Raw genomic sequence first — 17,896 nt, 5'->3', positions numbered from 1 at the left:
GTGTAAAGTACACACGCTACACACCATAGATTTACGAGTCGGTACAACTACACACAATATTAAATTACTTGGTCGATGTTTTAGTATTCGGCAGAAGCAAGGAACATATTTACTCAGAAAGGCAGAAGAATCGATTCTTTTTGGACACAGGTGAATATTGTTGCATAGATACACTAGAGTTAGATCGTTGATGAGAAAGAGATATTTATTTCAGAATTACCACAAAAGTTTTGTGTACTGTGAATTTGAATTTTCATGGTTTATTACCAAACACAAACTTTGAAGTGCTAGAGTCCAGAGCTGTAAAGCCAATCAATCAATATCTATGATCAATTCATTGATTTTATGGCTCTTTTATCTATGATCTTTTCTATAATAATTTTGTTGCTCTGTGGTGTCAATGTCAACTGACATTTGTCATAATTTCACCAGACGCTATGTGAGTAATTGTATTCTATGCGCCATGTTGTTTATTGCAATTGCAAATCTAGTGATCTGTGTTGCAAATTAATCTGTGGTCATGTGGTGTATAGTTTACGAGGCTTACGAGTTAAAAATTAAAGAAATTTCATGATTTCACTATTAAATAATCGTCTGAAATGGACGCAATCACTGGGAATTATGAAATCGAGCTTAAACCTGACTTGGAATGCGGAAAAACGATCTGCCGCTGCTGTCTGTCTACAGACAGACGTGTGGTGAAAATTACCAGCTATGCGGGTCTTTTCATCGATTTAGCCGATATTATTGTGAGTATTCTATTTGTTATTAACTTTTATCTTTATTTCAGTATAATATAATAATACTAATATAAAAAGCGAAAGGTTGCATGGATGTACGTTTGTTTGGATGTTTGTTATTCTTTAGTGCCGCTACTACTAAAGTAATTCGGCTGAAATTTGGAATGGAAATGGATTTACTCTGGATTAACACATAGGCTACTTTTTATCCAGAAAAAATCTATGGATTCCCGAGATTGGCGAAACCTGATGATTTTGATGGTATGAATGATTGTTACTCTTTCACGCCTCGTCTACTGAACCGAATCATCTGAAATTTGTAGTAAAGATTAATTACGGTGTGAAATTTGAACAGTGCTGGCTCTGCTTATTATAAACAATTATGTACATTAAACAAATTATCATCAGGAGTGCAGGAAATAGGCCTTTTGTAGGCACTTTCAAACATCACAATCCTGAGCCGCTTGCATCCAGCGAATCCCTGAGACTCCCTTGATGTCATCAGTCCACCTGGTGACATCAAGGGATCACTATTCTAGCACCTTGGGACCCCAACATCCATCGGCTCTTCGAACTGTGTGCCCTATCAGAATACCAGCGTTGTGGGTACTGATGTACTCACAAATTTTAGCTGAGTCAGGTCCATTTTTTTTGGCACAACATATTTTCTATATATATTTATGTATTAGTTTTAAGTTATTATTACGATGTAAATGTATTAGTTTTAAGTTATTATGTAGTTATGTGTTGTGCTAACAAATAAATGATTTCTATTCTATTCTATCCACATAGCTATGTTGTTGACTTTGGTTCTTCTGTGGATCTCCTAATTTCTGATTCAATCACTATGACTTGAATTTTTTACATTGAAGGTATCAGAGTCAGATGGTCTGCCGCAATGGATCTGCTGGGAGTGCAGTGCTCTGCTGCTGAAGACTGTACAATTCAAACTGAAGGTGCTCCGAGCTCACGCCTTGTTGTACAACTATCATAGCAGATGCGCTCCTGTAAGTACTCACTTATTATATTTTTTACAAGACTAGACTACAATCTCACCTGATGGTAAGTGATGATGCAATCTAAGATGGTAGCGGGCTAACTTGTTAGGATGAAAATCCACACTCCTTTCGGTTTCTACACAATATCGTACCAAAACACTAAATTGCTTGGTGGTACTTGTTTAGTAGTGAGTAAGAGATGGCCTGCAGTTTCAGCCACTTAGTTCCCATTCCTGTGGGAAAGCAGGGATAATGTCGGATTGTAATGGTGAAAGAAATTCATTGCATTAGCAATTTCAGGCAAAAGTCTGATATTGTAAATCATTTTGAAGAAAAACATCAGAATGTGTAAAAATAGTATCAGAATTAGTAATTTTTATCAAAAATCAGATCTCCAAAATCTTAATTATAGCAGTTACAGCTTTCAAAAAATTTATTCAAAATAGAAAAAAATTATCGAAAAAAATAGATATAATTCATTCACCCTAGGTTTTTTCCAAACTAATTATATAAGTTTTAGATAATTTCTCATAGGTGTTGTACCTATCTACCATTTGCATTTTATCTGTTAATTAAGGAACACCCTGTATCTTATCTTTTATATTATCCCAATATCAGCTATATTTTATCCCTGTATTCCCACAGGAATGGGAGCCAGGCAGGTGACACTGCAGAGTTTTGATAGTGATATAATAAACTTGTATCCATGGTTTTGGAAAATAATGCATAATATTCATTATTTATGTTATTGTGGAGGGGAGCTATCAGTGTTGGTATAAATAAGAGAGTATTTGATGACTTGAGCCCAGTTGTTTGTTAGGCAGCGTGGACACCGTCACACTGCCTAATAACATTTTTGTGTAATAATGTTTTGTTGTTTTTTTGTGTAATAATGTTTTGCCAATTATTGATCATAAATTGTTTAATGTGGGCATGGAGAACATGGCCCTCCACAACGGGGAAGGTTTATGCAATCTAAAGGGATCCCTTAAACCTACACCCAAGGTCACAAATCCTCGATGTGTTTCCTCTATTACTAAATGATGGTACAATCACTGTGGCTGCTACTCGTCACGTCATACTTTGTTTCAGTTTCCCATAGATGGCGCTGATCCGGAGCTGACTAAGTACGCACGCCCCGAACTCAAAGTGTGCCCCACCCTCGTATTTGAAAATGGGAAAGGCAGACTTGGATACCAAAAAGTTTTGGAGGTGAGAACATTATTGTCCTAGTTATATCCCGTGGGAACTGTCGCGGACTCTTTAGAACTTTATCATTATCAGCCAATGGACAACCACTGCTGGACATAGGCCTCTTGCATGGATCTCCAAGCATAACGGTCTCGAGCCGCCAGCATTCAGCGGTTTTCGCTTGATGTCCTCGGTCAACCTGGTGGGGGGTCGACCGACACTACGCTTTCCGGTGCGGGATCGCCATCCCAGCACCTTGGGACCCCAACATCCATCGGCTCTTCTAACTATGTGGCCTTCCCATTGCCACTTCAGCTTCGCGACTCGCTGAGCTATATCAGTGACTTTAGTTTGTCTACGGATCTCCTCATTTCTGATTTGATCACGAAGAGATACTCCGAGCATAGCTCGTTCCATCGCCCGCTGTGTGACTTTCTTCTAATAAGGCCCATAGTCAGCGAACAAGTCTTAGAACTTAAAGGTGAACAATTCTGTGATACATGATTTTTGCGAAACTTTAACCGTTTACGCAGCGCACGCAGCGTAAGCTCTCAATAGGAAAAATTCTCCCGATTTTGAAACATTCTTCATTGGTGCCCCGCTCCTATTGGTCTTAGCGTGATAATATATAGCTTAATATATAGCCTTCCTCAATAAACGGGCTATTTATCACTGAAAGAATTTTTCAAATCAGGCGACTAGTTTTTGAGATTAGCGTATACAACCAAAACATACAAACAAACTCTTCAGCTTTATAATATTAATATAGATGTAGGACATTCAAGTTGTTCTACATGTGTTACAGAGAAAGTAAGGAGTCTTAAACGTTACAATACATTACAGGGGAGGGAGAGGGACTTGTATAACATTATGATGCGTTACAAGGAAGGTAAGGAAGGTTAGTAAAATGTGTGACAAGGATGAAAAGGAAGGGTTGTTAATCTGTCCTCTACCCATAGTCAGTGTGTGAAGAATGGTCGGTTTCCTTTCCAGCATGAGAAGCCCCCGGCGATGTCGAAGCTGGACGAGATCCTGAGCCGCATGGACGAGGGGGGAGGAGAGTTCCCGGACGACACGTCCGTCAAGGACGAGGAGCTGATGTCAGACTGCAATGACAATGTGCCTCTGCAGGATATCAAGTGAGCCATTCTAGTCATCAATCATCATTATCAACCTCAGACCAATTATAGAAGAGATTCTTTAGCATTCCTTAGCATTCCATGGATTCACCGTGCGGGTGCTGGGTCTATCGCGTGGTAGAGAGAAGAACTCCCGGACTTGTAATCGATGGATGTAGGGTTAAGGAATTCCTTGACGATCGATCAACACTCCCCGTTCTCTGCTCGTGTTGTTCTCCCTGCCGCCACATTTGGTAAGATCCTATTAGAGCAGCTTTGTATACTCGTTCTTATATAGAACTAGCTGCACTTCTAGAGAGGCCAAGGTCTTTAAGTAGTATCATACCCAAAGTCACAAAGAAAATTGTCTGTCATTTTCTGAGGAAAACGATCTTACATTTGGTATATATCATAAACTAAACTAAACTAGAAGTTGTTGCCCGTTTTTAACATCATTCTACTACAAAAAAGGTTACAAATTCTTACGGAGCTCTTTAACCGACGAACACGAAACAACTATGAAACATCGATACTATAGAGACAGTCTTTATAATCACATTAGATCATTGATCATATACTTTGACAGAAAAGTAATATCTAGCGAGACAGGTCCTATACAATAATTGGTCTGAGTTATCAACCCATATTTGGCTCACTGTTGAGCAGGAGTCCCCTCTCAGAATGAGAGGGGTTAGGTCAATAGTCCACCACGCTGTCCCAATGCGTATTGACAGACTTCACACAGAGAAAATTGAGATAATTCTCTGGTATGCAGGTTTCCTCACGATGTTTTCCTTCACCGTTTGAGACACGTGACATTTAATTTCTTAAAATGAACACCGGACCGGATTTGAACCTACACCCTCCGGAATCATCAGATGTCACATCAACTGGGCTATCACGGCTATCAAACTCTTTTAATAAATATCAAAATTATATTATTACAGGAATATTAAAAACGAATTTGAAGAACCCACAGCAAAAGAAGATAGGAAAGAAAAGAAAAAGAAAGTTAAGAAAAAAATCAAAACCAAAAAGAAAGGTGTGGAGTTAGAGTGAGTGTTAGATTATTTTTTATGTATATATATATTTATTATATTAAATTCAAAATGGAAAATTCTTAAAATTCGCCAAAAAAATATATAATTTGGTCACCGTAGGGAATTTTTCAAAACTATACAAATTAGTTTATCATAATCACCTGGTGTTTTTTTTTATTCTTGACTACAATCTCACCTGATGGTAAGTGATGATGCAATCTAAGATCGAAGCTAACTTGTTAGGAGGATGAAAATCCACACCCCATTCAGTTTCTACACGACACCGTACTGATTCGGTAAATCGCTTTCCCATACGTCTTTGCCATTAGGGTGGTAACTAGCCACGGCCGAAGCCTCCCACCAGCCAGACCTGGACCCATTAAGAAAATCTCAATCGGCCCACCCGGGGATCGAACCCAGGACCTTCTTGTAAATGCATCGCGCATACGGAGGCCATTGTGTATCTACCATTTGCATTTTATCCATTAATTACGGGAAACCCTGTATACAAGTTACATCTTCCCAGACACCGAACATCATCACACAAATATTTAACTGTCGTGGAAATCGAACCCGCAACCTTTGGACGTAGAAGGGCCACTATCCACTGCGCCACGAAGTCAACGGGATCAGTCTATGGTATTATACAGGGTGCTCGGAAGTCTTTTTAAGGAATATTAATTAAAAATGTCTAAGGAATGTGTTCCAAAATGAATATTTTCGAAGTAAAATATATTCTTAAATTGTGTTCCTTATATCGCATCCTTGTATTATGACCTAGCCACACTTATCTATACATCTATACTAATATTATAAAGCTGAAGAGTTTGTTTGTTTGAACGCGATAATCTCAGGAACTACTGGTCCGAATTGAAAAATTATTTCAGTGTTAGATAGCCCATTTATCGAGGAAGGTATTATCCCCGTATTCCTACGGGAACGAGAACCACGCGGGTGAAACCGCGCGGCGTCAGCTGGTTCATTGATAAATATCATGAAGTAGCTTGCTAGTGAAGTGCGGCGTGCCAGTTGCAATATCTCGTAAAATGCTGCTAGATAAAGGCGCCTGTTACATGGATAGTCGGAATTAGTTGAATTGTTTTGCATAAAAACATAAAAAGATTTTTTTTAAGTCAAAAAAAAATATATGCAGTTTGGCTCCTATAAGTCGACTCGTCAACACCTAGAAGTTATGGGAACTGCTCCTGAGCACCCTGTATATTTTTTTAATTATACTTTGTTTCCAGCACAGCTGTGGAGGCTTTTGAACCAAAGAGGAGTGCGCTCCGGAGACCCATAGAGATAGATGAAACTAAGATTAGGATTATTAAACTAGACCCCGCCGAGCAGCTCAGACAGAGAGAGGTGGGTCTATGTCCTGACTGACTGACTGTTTGATTGACTAACTCACACGCTTGTTGCCTGATTGACTGACTTCAGACATTCATGTTTATCTGAATTTTTGTAAAAAATATATTGTTTTGAATTTTTGTAAAAAATATATTTAGTATAACTTTTTTGTCAATCGATGCTATAATAATCTTTTTCACTTAAAAATGGATCCGACTTCTTGGTTTGATTGACACAAAATTACTAAACAGATTTTCATGAAAATTAATCTGGAAGTATACTCTTTCAAACAAAAAAGAATTTTCAAAATTGGTTAATAAATGATAAAGTTACGAGGTAACAAACTAACAAGCATTTGAAAAAAAAACATGCGTAGAATTGAGAACCTCCTCCTTTTTTGGAATCGGTTAAAATTGAGATTTATTAGAAGATTAAAGAGAAAAATTATTTATACATTGTAGTCAATTAAAAAAAAAATGTATAAATTAATGAATGACAAATTTAGTGGTATATTCAGTATACAAGTTAGTAATACAGTCTTGCTGTTAATACTACTATGAGGCTGCTTGCCTCTTTTGTAAACAGTGTTTAAACTAAATTATGGGAGTATTATAAGCTATATTTTATTTAATCCCGTCAATAATAACCAGTAAAAAATTTAATAGAAATGAAAACATATGTACATAAAATTTTTGCCGCCGAAACACAACACATTAGCAAGTGGCGTCATTCATAGAGATAACAGCGTGATTAGCGTTTGCAGTGACGTGATATGTCACGTCACCGCAAGCGCCAATCACAAACCGATGCCTTGTAGCGAATGACGTCACATTTTACGATGATAAAAATACAATTTTGTAATAAAAATATACAAGTTATAAAAATATTACAATTACGAGATTATTTTCACAAATAAAAATGTGATTATAATTTCTAGGCATCTAAACTGCCTATATGCAAAAAATCTTCTTAGTTTTATACAGCAGGCGAGTAGCCTATTAATTACAAATGACGCTTTTTAGGAGGAGAGCAAAGTGAAGCTAAAGTTCCCGTACCAGTGCCATCTCTGTTTCAAAGGGTTCAACTTTGAAGCCAAACTCAAGAACCACATGTTCAAACACAGCCCGGTGAGTTGAACCAATATCTTAGCATGCCATGGACGTGCAGGTGCCGGGTCCATTGTGTGCTAGAGGGAAACACCCCAAGCGGATCCCGGACTTGCAACTGATGTTGTAGGGTTAAGGAATTCCGTGACAAACGATTTTTTTTTCATTCTTTACAAGTTAACCGTTGACTACAATCTCACCTAATTGTAAGTGATGATGCAATCTGAGATGGAAGCGGGCTAACTTGTTAGCAGGAGGATGAAAATCCACACCCGTTTCGGTTTCTAGACGACATCATATCGGAACGCTAAATCGCTTGGCGGTACGTCTTTGTCGGTAGGGTGGTAACTAGCCACCAAGGCCGAAGCCTCCCGCCAGCGAGACCTGGACCAATTAAGAAAAATCAATCGGTCCAGCAGGGGATTGAACCCAGGACCTGTGTCTTGTAAATATACCGCGCATGCCATTGCGCTACGGAGGCCGTCAAGATTAACACCATCACCAAAATTTTGTAAGATCCTATTCATCATCATCATAATTATCAGCCGATGGACATAGGTCTCTTTCACGGATCTCCAAGCACAACTCGAGTCACCATCAACCAGTGGCTCTCTACAACCTGCTTGATGTCTTCGGTCCACATAATGGGGGAGTTGACCAACACTGCGCTTTCCGGTGCAGGGTTGCCATTTCATAAATCTTTGTTTAGTATCTGTCAAGCAGTTGTTTGTTGTCCATCCTGTCAAATATGGGTTTGGTAGAGTAGGGGTAGGAGTAAGGGTAGTGTAGGGTAAAATAGGGAAGAAGTGCGAAGCTTGACCGGGTCCGTCAGTACTAACATAGACCCCTGTTCCAGTCCCGGGGCCCGTACAAGTGCTCGCTGTGCTCCATGCACCTGCCCACCGCCTACTCCGCGTCCGTGCACTCGCTCACGCACACGCTGCGCTACGAGTGCGTGCAGTGCGGCCGACGCATGCTCGACCGCCTCGCCATCGTCAACCACGTACGGTAACGTACGCGTGCTGCTGACTGACTGACGGACTGACGACCGTCCGACCTACCGACCAACCTACCTACCTCGACCGATTGACGCACACGCTGCGCTACGAGTGCGTGCAGTGCGGCCGGCGCATGCTCGACCGCCTCGCCATCGTCAACCACGTACGGTAACGTACGCGTGCTGCTGACTGACTGACGGACTGACTGACCAACTGACGACCAGCCTAGCGACCTCGACCTAGCTTACTCTGTAACTGACTAGCTTACTCCGTAAAAGACTGACTAATTAACTCTATACTCGTATGTAAATTAAAAATTTACTTAGGCTGTAAATGAGTTAATGATTGGTCGACAAGCTAATCTAACTAGCTGAATATGTAATTGAGCTAATAACTGACTAGCTGACTCTGTGATTGAGTTAATGACTGACTAGCTGACTCTGTGATTGAGTTAATGATTGACTAGCTGACTCTCATATTGAGTTAATGACCGACTAGCTGACTCAGTGATTGAGTTAATGACTGATTAGATGACTCTGTAATTGAATTAATGACTGAGTAACTGACTCTGTGATTGAATTATTGGCCGACTAGCTGACTCTGAGATTGAGTTAATGACTGACTAGCTCACTCTAAGATTGAGTTAATGACTGACTAGCTGACTCTTGTGATTGAGTTAATGACTGACTAGCTGACTCTGTGATTGAGTTAATGACTCACTAGCTGACTCTGTGATTGAGTTAATGACTGACTAGCTGACTCTGAGATTGAGTTAATGACTGACTAGCTGACTCTGTGATTGAGTAATGACTGACTAGCTGACTCTTGAGATTGAGTTAATGACTGACTAGCTGACTCTGAGATTTAGTTAATGACTGACTAGCCGACTCTGAGATTGAGTTAATGACTGACTAGCCGACTCTGAGATTGAGTTAATGACTAATTGATGAGTTTACTGTAGAGTTATTTAACTGCTTCATTTTTTTTTGTGTGCGCAGTTCCCAGCACGAGGGCGTCCTCTCTGTGATCACGTGCCATCTCTGCGGAAAAGTTTCCAAGTAATTATTTATTATTTTTATATTTTTTGATTAATTTTAAACTAGCAGACGCCTGCAACAGCGGTCGTTTGAAATTCTGAGTTCACACATGCACAATTTTGTGTTTACTTACAACATATCTGTATGTATAGTTCACACAACTCGACATTATCGAAAATATTCAAGTATAATATGTTTAAATAACTTTTGTTCTTTACTGTGCGAGTAAATGAAATGAAGACAATTAGCCACCTTTGTGCGTCTAAGTTTCGACGTGTTAGTGACATATCTAATGGTGTAAAATCTTTGGCAGCAACGACAAGACCCACCGAGGACATATGCGGAACCACCACTCCGGCTCGGGGCGCGTGGTGTGCTCAGACTGCGGCAAGAGCTTCGTCAACAGAGACTCGCTTGTGGAGCACCAGCTGTGAGTATCGTTGATTATCTATCTAAAAACCTAAATTGTGATATATATATATATATATCTAAATTGCAGAAAGGAAGGTGTAAGTGAACATTTCGGCTCGAAGGACCATTTTTATAATTACAATAATGGCCCTTCGAGCCGGATCGTTATCAAAACATCTTGTAGGTAAACAAGAGGAAGTGTGTCTGTTAAAGTTAGACAATCTCTATTCCAAAACGTTCACTGACGGGCAATAATTTTTTACATTTTGTAGCAAATTGTAGTGGTATTTCTACAATATGTAAACTATTTTCAATAATAGGCTACTTGCGTGTATTATAAGCTATATTTTATTTTGTCCTGTCAATAATAACCAGTAAAAAAATTAATATAAATGAAAAAATATCTACGTAAATTTTTGCCGCCGAAACACAGCACTCATAACTCATAACACAGCAAGTGACGTCACTCATAAAGATAACAGCGTGATTGGCGTTTGCAGTGATGTGACGTATCACGTCACCGCAAGCGCCAATTACAAACCGATGCCTTGTAGCGAATGACGTCACAGTTTATGATTGGCGTTTGCGGTGACGTGATAAAAATACAATTTTGTTTTATAAAATATCGTAATTGTATACGAGATTATTTTCACAAATAAAAATGTGATTAGGCATCTAAACTGCCGATATGCAAAAAATCTTCTTAGTTTTTTACAGCAGGCGAGTAGCCTAAAACAGTAAAAGTAAAAAGTAAAATTTCAGTCCCGTCGTGACCACGATCCATGCAACTGGGTCGAAAATATCGACATTGAAAATCTCGTCGTTTTATAGTGGTATGAACCTGTTCAAATGATATTCATAATGTGTATGTCTGTCCGTCAGCATCCACCAGGGCATCAAGAACTACGAGTGCCCCGAGTGCGGCAAGCGCTTCCGCACCAGGAACCAGATCCGGCACCACATGATCAAGCACAGCGACGCCAAGGACTTCTACTGCGTCGAGTGCGACGTCAGGTCGGTGCACTAGCTTATTGACTAGAGCAAGTAACGTAACGCACGCTTGACCAAAGATTACAGTGTATTATTGGAGACTTCGTCCGCGTGGAATTTAGTTTTTCACAAATCCCTCAGCAACCATGGATTTTTCTGGGATAAAAAGTAGCCTATGTGTTAATTCATGCTATAATAATCTTAATACCAAATTTCAGCTAATTCGGTTCAGTAGTCGAGGCGTGAAAGAGTAACAAACATTCATATCATCAAAGTCATCAGTTTTCGCAAATCTCGGGTAACCATGGATTTTTTCGGGATAAAAAGTAGTCATTGTGTCAATCCAGAGTAAAATCTATTTCCATTCCAAATTTCAGCCAAATTGCTTCAGTAGTAGCGGCGTTAAAGAGTAACAAACATCCAAACATTCATACAAACTTTCGCGTTTATAATATTTGTAGGATGTTCCCTTTCTTTCAGGTTCAAATCAGCACACACACTGCGGCAACACCTCAAGAAGACCAGGAAACATAAAGACACTAAAGCGCCCAAGTGAGTAGAAAATGTCGAAATAAAGTTATTCGTTATAAGGTGTACTTATGATCATTAACCGAGCTATGGATTAACCTTTCGAATTAGCACAGTTTATTTTGAGAAAGTATACTAACTTAAGCTAACTTATCCCAAAAACAAACAGAAAGGCTAATGCAAAAATGAGCCAGCCGTTCTGTCATTCATCATCATTGGATCATTACAATTTTTAAAAAAGATAGATGCATGTGTAAAGGTGAGGTGATATTTAAGCTAACGATTTTAATCCTTCGAGTCAGACATTACAGATAGCGTAAAGGATAGTTGAGTAGTCCTTAAAATATTTAAAATGTATAGAGGGACATTAATCAAGCCAGTGATTATGATCCTTCGAGCCGGATAGTTAAGTAATCCCTAAAATATATTAAACTAGCTGACGCCGCGCGGTTTCACCCGCGTGGTTTCCGTTCCCATATGAATACGGGAATAATATATAGCCTATAGCCTTCCTCGATAAATGGGCTATCTAACACAAAAAGATTTTTTCAAATCGGTCCAGTAGTTTCTGAGATTAGCGCGTTCAATCAAACAAACAAACTCTTCAGCTTTATAATATTAGTTAGTTACAAGCCATTCTTCAGCTTCAGCTTTATAATATTATTCTAATATTATAAAGCTGAAGCGGAAGAATGGCTTGTATCCATTCTTAAGCTTCAGCTTTATAATATTATTCTAATATTATAAAGCTGAAGCTGAAGAATGGCTTGTATCGTTGAAAAAGCGGTCGGACTCATCACCGAAGTGTAATAGTTCGATCCCCGCTTCGTTGGACTATTGTCGTACCCACTCTAAATAGTTTTTTCCGACGAGTATGGGAATGGGAATATTGGTCATGTTTAAAAGATATGGCAAATATTTTTTTATCCGGCTCGAAGGACCATATTTACATAAAAACATATGGTCCTTCGAGCCGGATAGTTAAGTGGTCTGGCCCGCAGGATGGAGTGCGCGGTGTGCAGCAAGGGCTTCTCCGCGGCGCACTTGCTCGCGGCGCACGTGCGCGTGCAGCACGAGGGCGTGCGCGAGCACCCGTGCGCGCAGTGCGAGGCGGCGCTGGCCACGCGCGCCTCGCTGCGCAAGCACGTCAAGGTGGTGCACGGGGGGCTGCGCGCGCCGCCCGCCCACGTCTGCCACACGTGCGGGAAGATGTTCCGGGTGAGTGCACTTGCCAGTTGATCACGTGATATTTTTTTTTAATTTTTTTAATTTTCACCAAACCATTTTTACTGTTAAACTCCGGAATAAAAATCTACAAAAAAAGTAATTATATCCATTACGTTAATTCCTCGTCGCAGACATTGTTTACTTTTTTTAAAAAAAACCTTATTTCGACCTTAGGTTCGAGCCCTTTAAAGCGTTTTTATTCCATTTTTATCACTTTAGTTTCAAAATGGCTAGAATCCAAAGCTCCGAAGTCTGATCAAAATGTAAAAATAAACTGTCATTACACTGTCAAACTGCCAAAACACGTAATACTCCATTCAAATTTTAATTCCTCCGACACCTCGGAGGAATTTGAATTTGAAAATAATAAAATCATGCTTGTTTTACTTAGACCATTTAAATAACAGGACCTGCCTCGCTAACCGTTACCCCCCAGGCAAAGATCAAAAATCAATGATCTAACGCGTTTGTAAATACTTTTGCTTTAGAATCGATGTTACATTGTTGTAATCGTTTTCGTCGTGTAAAGAGCTCCCTAAATGCCGGTTTGTGTAGTTGAATGGCATAAAAAACGGCTAAAAACTTGTAGTTTAATAAAAGATGGAGTAAAGTTTAATTTGAAAGCATTTAAACCTTAATTTTATCAAATTTGTAATAAAAAAATTTATAAAAAGAATCGATTATTTTGACGAAACAGCCAAACATCGATCAGTAATCGAATATTCTATGTATTTAATCTGTGGATAGTCTAAGCGATGTGTTTGTTAGTCTGTGTAAAAATTACGCGTGTGTATTGCGAGTCAAATTTATAGTTGTGTGTAGTGTAGGCACATAGAATATTTTTAATGGTGTTAAATATTTTTGATGTGCGAGTTAACCGTTTTAGCGTTACCGTCAGAGGTAAGGGTAAAATAAGCCCGCTTCCATCTTAGACTATATCGTCACTTAACATCAGATGAAATTGCAGTCAAAGGGTTTGTTTGTCATTTATAAAAAAAGCTGAAAATTTGTCGGTATATGCTAGAACCATAGGTAACTAATGGTTACATAATTGTCTATCGAGCCAATTATGGATCTTGGACTTTCGTGGCTTTGGAAGGTAGCCTCTTTCAAGTGTCCAGACCCTTAAATGTCCAAGTATTAGTCATATTTGCCAGATCTTTTAAATATGATACTATAATTTAATTTTTTCATTCAACTACCACATTCTTTAATTGTATTAAAAAAAAGGTTAAAAGAGAGTTAGTGAATATAAGAATAGTTTAACCTTGGGACTCGAACCCTTAGCCTTTGGATGTTGAGTCGATCTATTGACGCTTTAATGCGCACATTAGTTAAATATTTAACCACGCACATATTACGAGAAGAGCATTTTGCAAATACCCCTCAAAAAACGACAGACAACTTTATTCGTGAATGTGAGTGCGAAAACCAAAAGGGGTGTGGATTTTCATCCTCCTCCTACTAACAAGTTAGCCCGCTTCCATCTTAGACTGCATCATCACTTATCATCAGGTGAGATTGTTCAGTTGTTTGTTAGGCAGAGTAGTCACCGTCACGCTGCCAGTCGCGTTAGTGATTTTGTGCAATAATGCTTTGTGTTGTAATTATTGTTTATCATAAATTGTTAAGTGTGGATTTTTTTCGTATTCCTGTCAGCAAATCCCTATCATTTGATACCCATATCGTCGTTGTCGTTATCAACCCATATACGGCTCACTGCTGAGCTCGAGTTGAGTCGAGTCGTCACCGCAAGCGCCAATCACAAACTATGCCTTGTAGCGAATGACGTCACAGTTTATGATTGGCGTTTGCGGTGACGTGACAAAAATACAATTTTATTTTATGAAGATATTATAATTACGAGATTATTTTCACAAAAAAAAATGTGATGTGCGAGTTTACCTCGTCCCCCTCATACAACGACAGACAATTTTGTTCGTGAGTCGTGCGATGCGTCTCCATGTTGTAATTGGCTTGTGGTCGCAGGCGAAGAGCACGCTGACGAACCACGTGCGCACGCACACGGGCGAGAAGCCGTTCGCGTGCGCGCAGTGCGGGCGCGGCTTCGCGCAGCGCACCGCCATGCGCACGCACGTCAAGCTCGTGCACCTCAAGGTACACCGCAGCGCCAAGGTGAGTCTGTGTGTTGGTGCAGGCAAGAGCACGCTGACGCCTTGATCACACGCACCGAGCTAACGGGCGAGACAGTGCCCTCGGCCGAGCACTCGGTACGTATAAACATATCGACGAGTGCTCGGCCGAGCACTTTGTCGGCTGAGATTTGAAGACAAGGGTGTACGGTGAAATACCTTTGCCTTTTCTTCATGGGAAAAAATATATTAATAAAGAAAATAAAATTGAAGAGCGAGAATTTAAAAACAATTATTGTCGTGAATAATCTAATTACTTGATATTTTTAAATAAATTCATTGTGAATTTGTGACCGTAATTTACATGTTTCGCAACATTAATTGTTATGTCTTCATCTAGTCAGAATGGTGACCCTAATTTGGAGACGGGTTAAAAAAGACTTACAAATTAAGCACCTACTTACGAAAAATTTAATAAGTGGAGAAAAGAACAACAAGTGCATTCTTACTTACAACTTCGTCGTCATCAACCCATATTCGGCTCACTGCTGAGCTCGAGTCTCCTCTCAGAATGAGAGGGATAAGGCCAATAGTCCATCACGCTTGCCCAATGTGGATTGGCAGACTTCACACACGCAGAGAATTAAGACAATTCTCTGGTATGCAGGTTTCCTCATGATGTTTTCCTTCACCTATTGAGACACGTGATATTTAATTTCTTAAAATACACACAACTGAAAAGTTGGAGGTGCATGCCCCGGACCGGATTCGAACCCACACCCTCCGGAATCGAAGGCAGAGGTCATATCCACTCGGCTATCACGGCTCTACTACAACTTACGCATTGTGTTTTTTGAACAATTGTCTAACATGTTTACCCCTCATACTCATTATTCAACTTCACTGTAGTCGGAAATTAAGTTACCGGGTAAAAGCATCTCCCCGAAACATCCAAAAGTTGTAGCATTTTGTACCTACATTTTAATTTTCAAATAAAATTAAACATTGACTACTGTACCGAGTTATTTTATTTTCTCGCAATCGTAGTGAAAAGTATTGTAATCGTAGTGTAACACGCGGGGCTAAACCCATTATAAACTCGGTTTCATTTAGGCCTAAAAATACCTCGTTTAAAATGGGTTTTTTAGCCCCTTGTATAACAATCTAGTATTCTTTTATTTCCGCCAGGGTACAATGACTGATCCTGGGCTCCATACAATTTTGGACCATCTCCTTTCACCCTAATCGAAGTAACGCGTGTAAAAAAATAGACAAATTCGGTTAACTTGTCAAACAACATCATAAAATATCCACTCTACTAATATTTATTTTGTCTATTTTTTCAGATAAAAGTGAAACTCCCCCCGCCCCCGGAGCCGGCGCCCCCCAAAGTGGAGGTATTCAAGGAGGACCCCCCACTCATGTTCGAGTGGGGTCGCCAGAACTTGCCGTGCGAGTACTTCACCGTCACCGCCGGGCCGTAGCCTGACGAGACTAAAATAAACCTTATTAATATTGAGTTAAAGATTATTTTCGTTTATCTTACTACAGGATCATCGTTTTTTTGGAGTTCACTCCTTAAGAAACGTTACGTTTTTTGTGCGCAACCTATTCTGCGCACCTTTCAGCGGCCTGCTGCTCCTCGGTTGCGCACCTTTCACTTTTCAGACGTGTATACAATCTTAAAGATTTTTTAATTTATCATACTCACAGAGTAAATATCATACAGAGTGAGTATTTACAAATAGCGTGGTAGAGCCGCTGAAACCCATAAAAAACAAACGGATAGAGCGTACGGAACACGACGTTGTCGTAGCCGCAACAAATACGAAATTCAAAAACGAATACATTCTCGACTCAGTATGACACTAAGCGTCGCATCAGTAACTTTCCATATTATTCAAGAAAAATGGCGTCTTTTAGATATTTTAAAAACTGTTCACAAAAACTAAAGAAATAAGATGGAGTATTTTTATTGGTAATTATAGATTATATTAATTTACGTAATTGTTGTTAGTGTTAAATTTAGAAATACAAATTATGAAAAATCTTTGTATATGCGGTTGTCAAGACGCGTGACGTTTGGTTTTTTGTAATGAGTTTAACCGGCTTCAGTACGTTGCTTGCAAAGACTCACTCTGGTTACTCTATGACCTACATTAACTATAATTAAAAATAATAGCTCCAAAGGGCTAGCACCCAGAGCCGTAAAGCTTAATATTAAAAAAAATATGAAATAACGTAATTTCATTTAAGTTGAGCTATTCGTGCACTTCATAGATGCACTGCTTACCCTAACGACTCATTACGAATCTGTATTGCAAAAGGTATTTTCCAGTTTGTATGTATAGTGCCTAGTTAAAAGCCTTGTGCAAATCACTGCCATGCTACTATGAAAACGATTGTCTAGTGTTAAAGAAACAGACCATGTATTTTATAAGAAATAAAAATACTTTTTGAATGTAATCTGAGTTTTATTTGCTACTAGATGTCTTGTCACAGACGTTTTACATAGAAGAAAATGGAAAAAGAAAACAAATCTATACTAATGTTATAAAGCTGAAGAGTTTGTTTGTTTGTTTGATTAAACGCGCTAATCTCAGGGACTACTGGTCCGATTTGAAAATTTTTTTCAGTGTTAGATAGCCCATTTATCGAGGAAGGCTATATGCTATATAGTATCCCCGTATTCCTACGGGAACGGGAACCACACGGGTGAAACCGCGCTACGTCAGCTAGTGAAAAATATAGAGGAAAAGGAAAATAGCTTTAAGACCCTAAGATATACATATTATGGCCAATTTTATTAAAAAGAAATCCAAAAAAAAACATACATAGTACATACAGCCGAACATAGAACCTCCTCCTTTTTAGAAGTCGGTTAAAAAATAGCTGAGGCTTTGTTTAATGTACCTATATGTTTTTTTTGCTATTGAACAGCAAAAATATGTCTTGGAATTTTATTTCCATAAGAACTATTAATCATTGGTATAAATTCGTTCGAAAGTAAGTTTGTCTGTTACCTTTTTACAGCAAAACCCCTGAACCGATTTGAACGAAATTTGGAAC

General features: G+C 39.2%; 1 protein-coding gene across 2 annotated transcripts; it reads left to right on the top strand.

Annotated features, from left to right (window-relative positions):
• The first annotated feature begins 456 nt into the window (after window positions 1-456).
• Window positions 457-17,293, top strand: LOC112048787 (zinc finger protein 157). 2 transcript variants are annotated; one of them, XM_024086446.2, is made up of 15 exons: window positions 457-749; window positions 1,613-1,747; window positions 2,831-2,950; window positions 3,923-4,068; window positions 4,995-5,102; window positions 6,335-6,452; window positions 7,460-7,564; window positions 8,400-8,551; window positions 9,540-9,599; window positions 9,892-10,008; window positions 10,872-11,003; window positions 11,460-11,531; window positions 12,509-12,725; window positions 14,724-14,852; window positions 16,174-17,293. In XM_024086446.2, exons 1-15 carry the CDS (start codon window positions 600-602, stop codon window positions 16,309-16,311), a joined length of 1,899 nt encoding a protein of 632 aa, XP_023942214.1. In that variant the 5' UTR covers window positions 457-599; the 3' UTR covers window positions 16,312-17,293. The 2 variants fall into 2 exon arrangements, with proteins under 2 accessions (XP_023942214.1, XP_023942213.1); XM_024086445.2 differs by having other exon boundaries at window positions 460-749; window positions 14,724-14,870.
• Window positions 17,294-17,896: the final 603 nt, after the last annotated feature.

Source organism: Bicyclus anynana, chromosome 27 (genome assembly GCF_947172395.1).
Source record: "Bicyclus anynana chromosome 27, ilBicAnyn1.1, whole genome shotgun sequence".
NCBI classification, from domain to species: domain Eukaryota; kingdom Metazoa; phylum Arthropoda; class Insecta; order Lepidoptera; family Nymphalidae; genus Bicyclus; species Bicyclus anynana.
The sequence above is the reverse complement of the archived record's forward strand: the minus strand, read 5'-3'. Positions and strand labels throughout refer to the sequence as shown.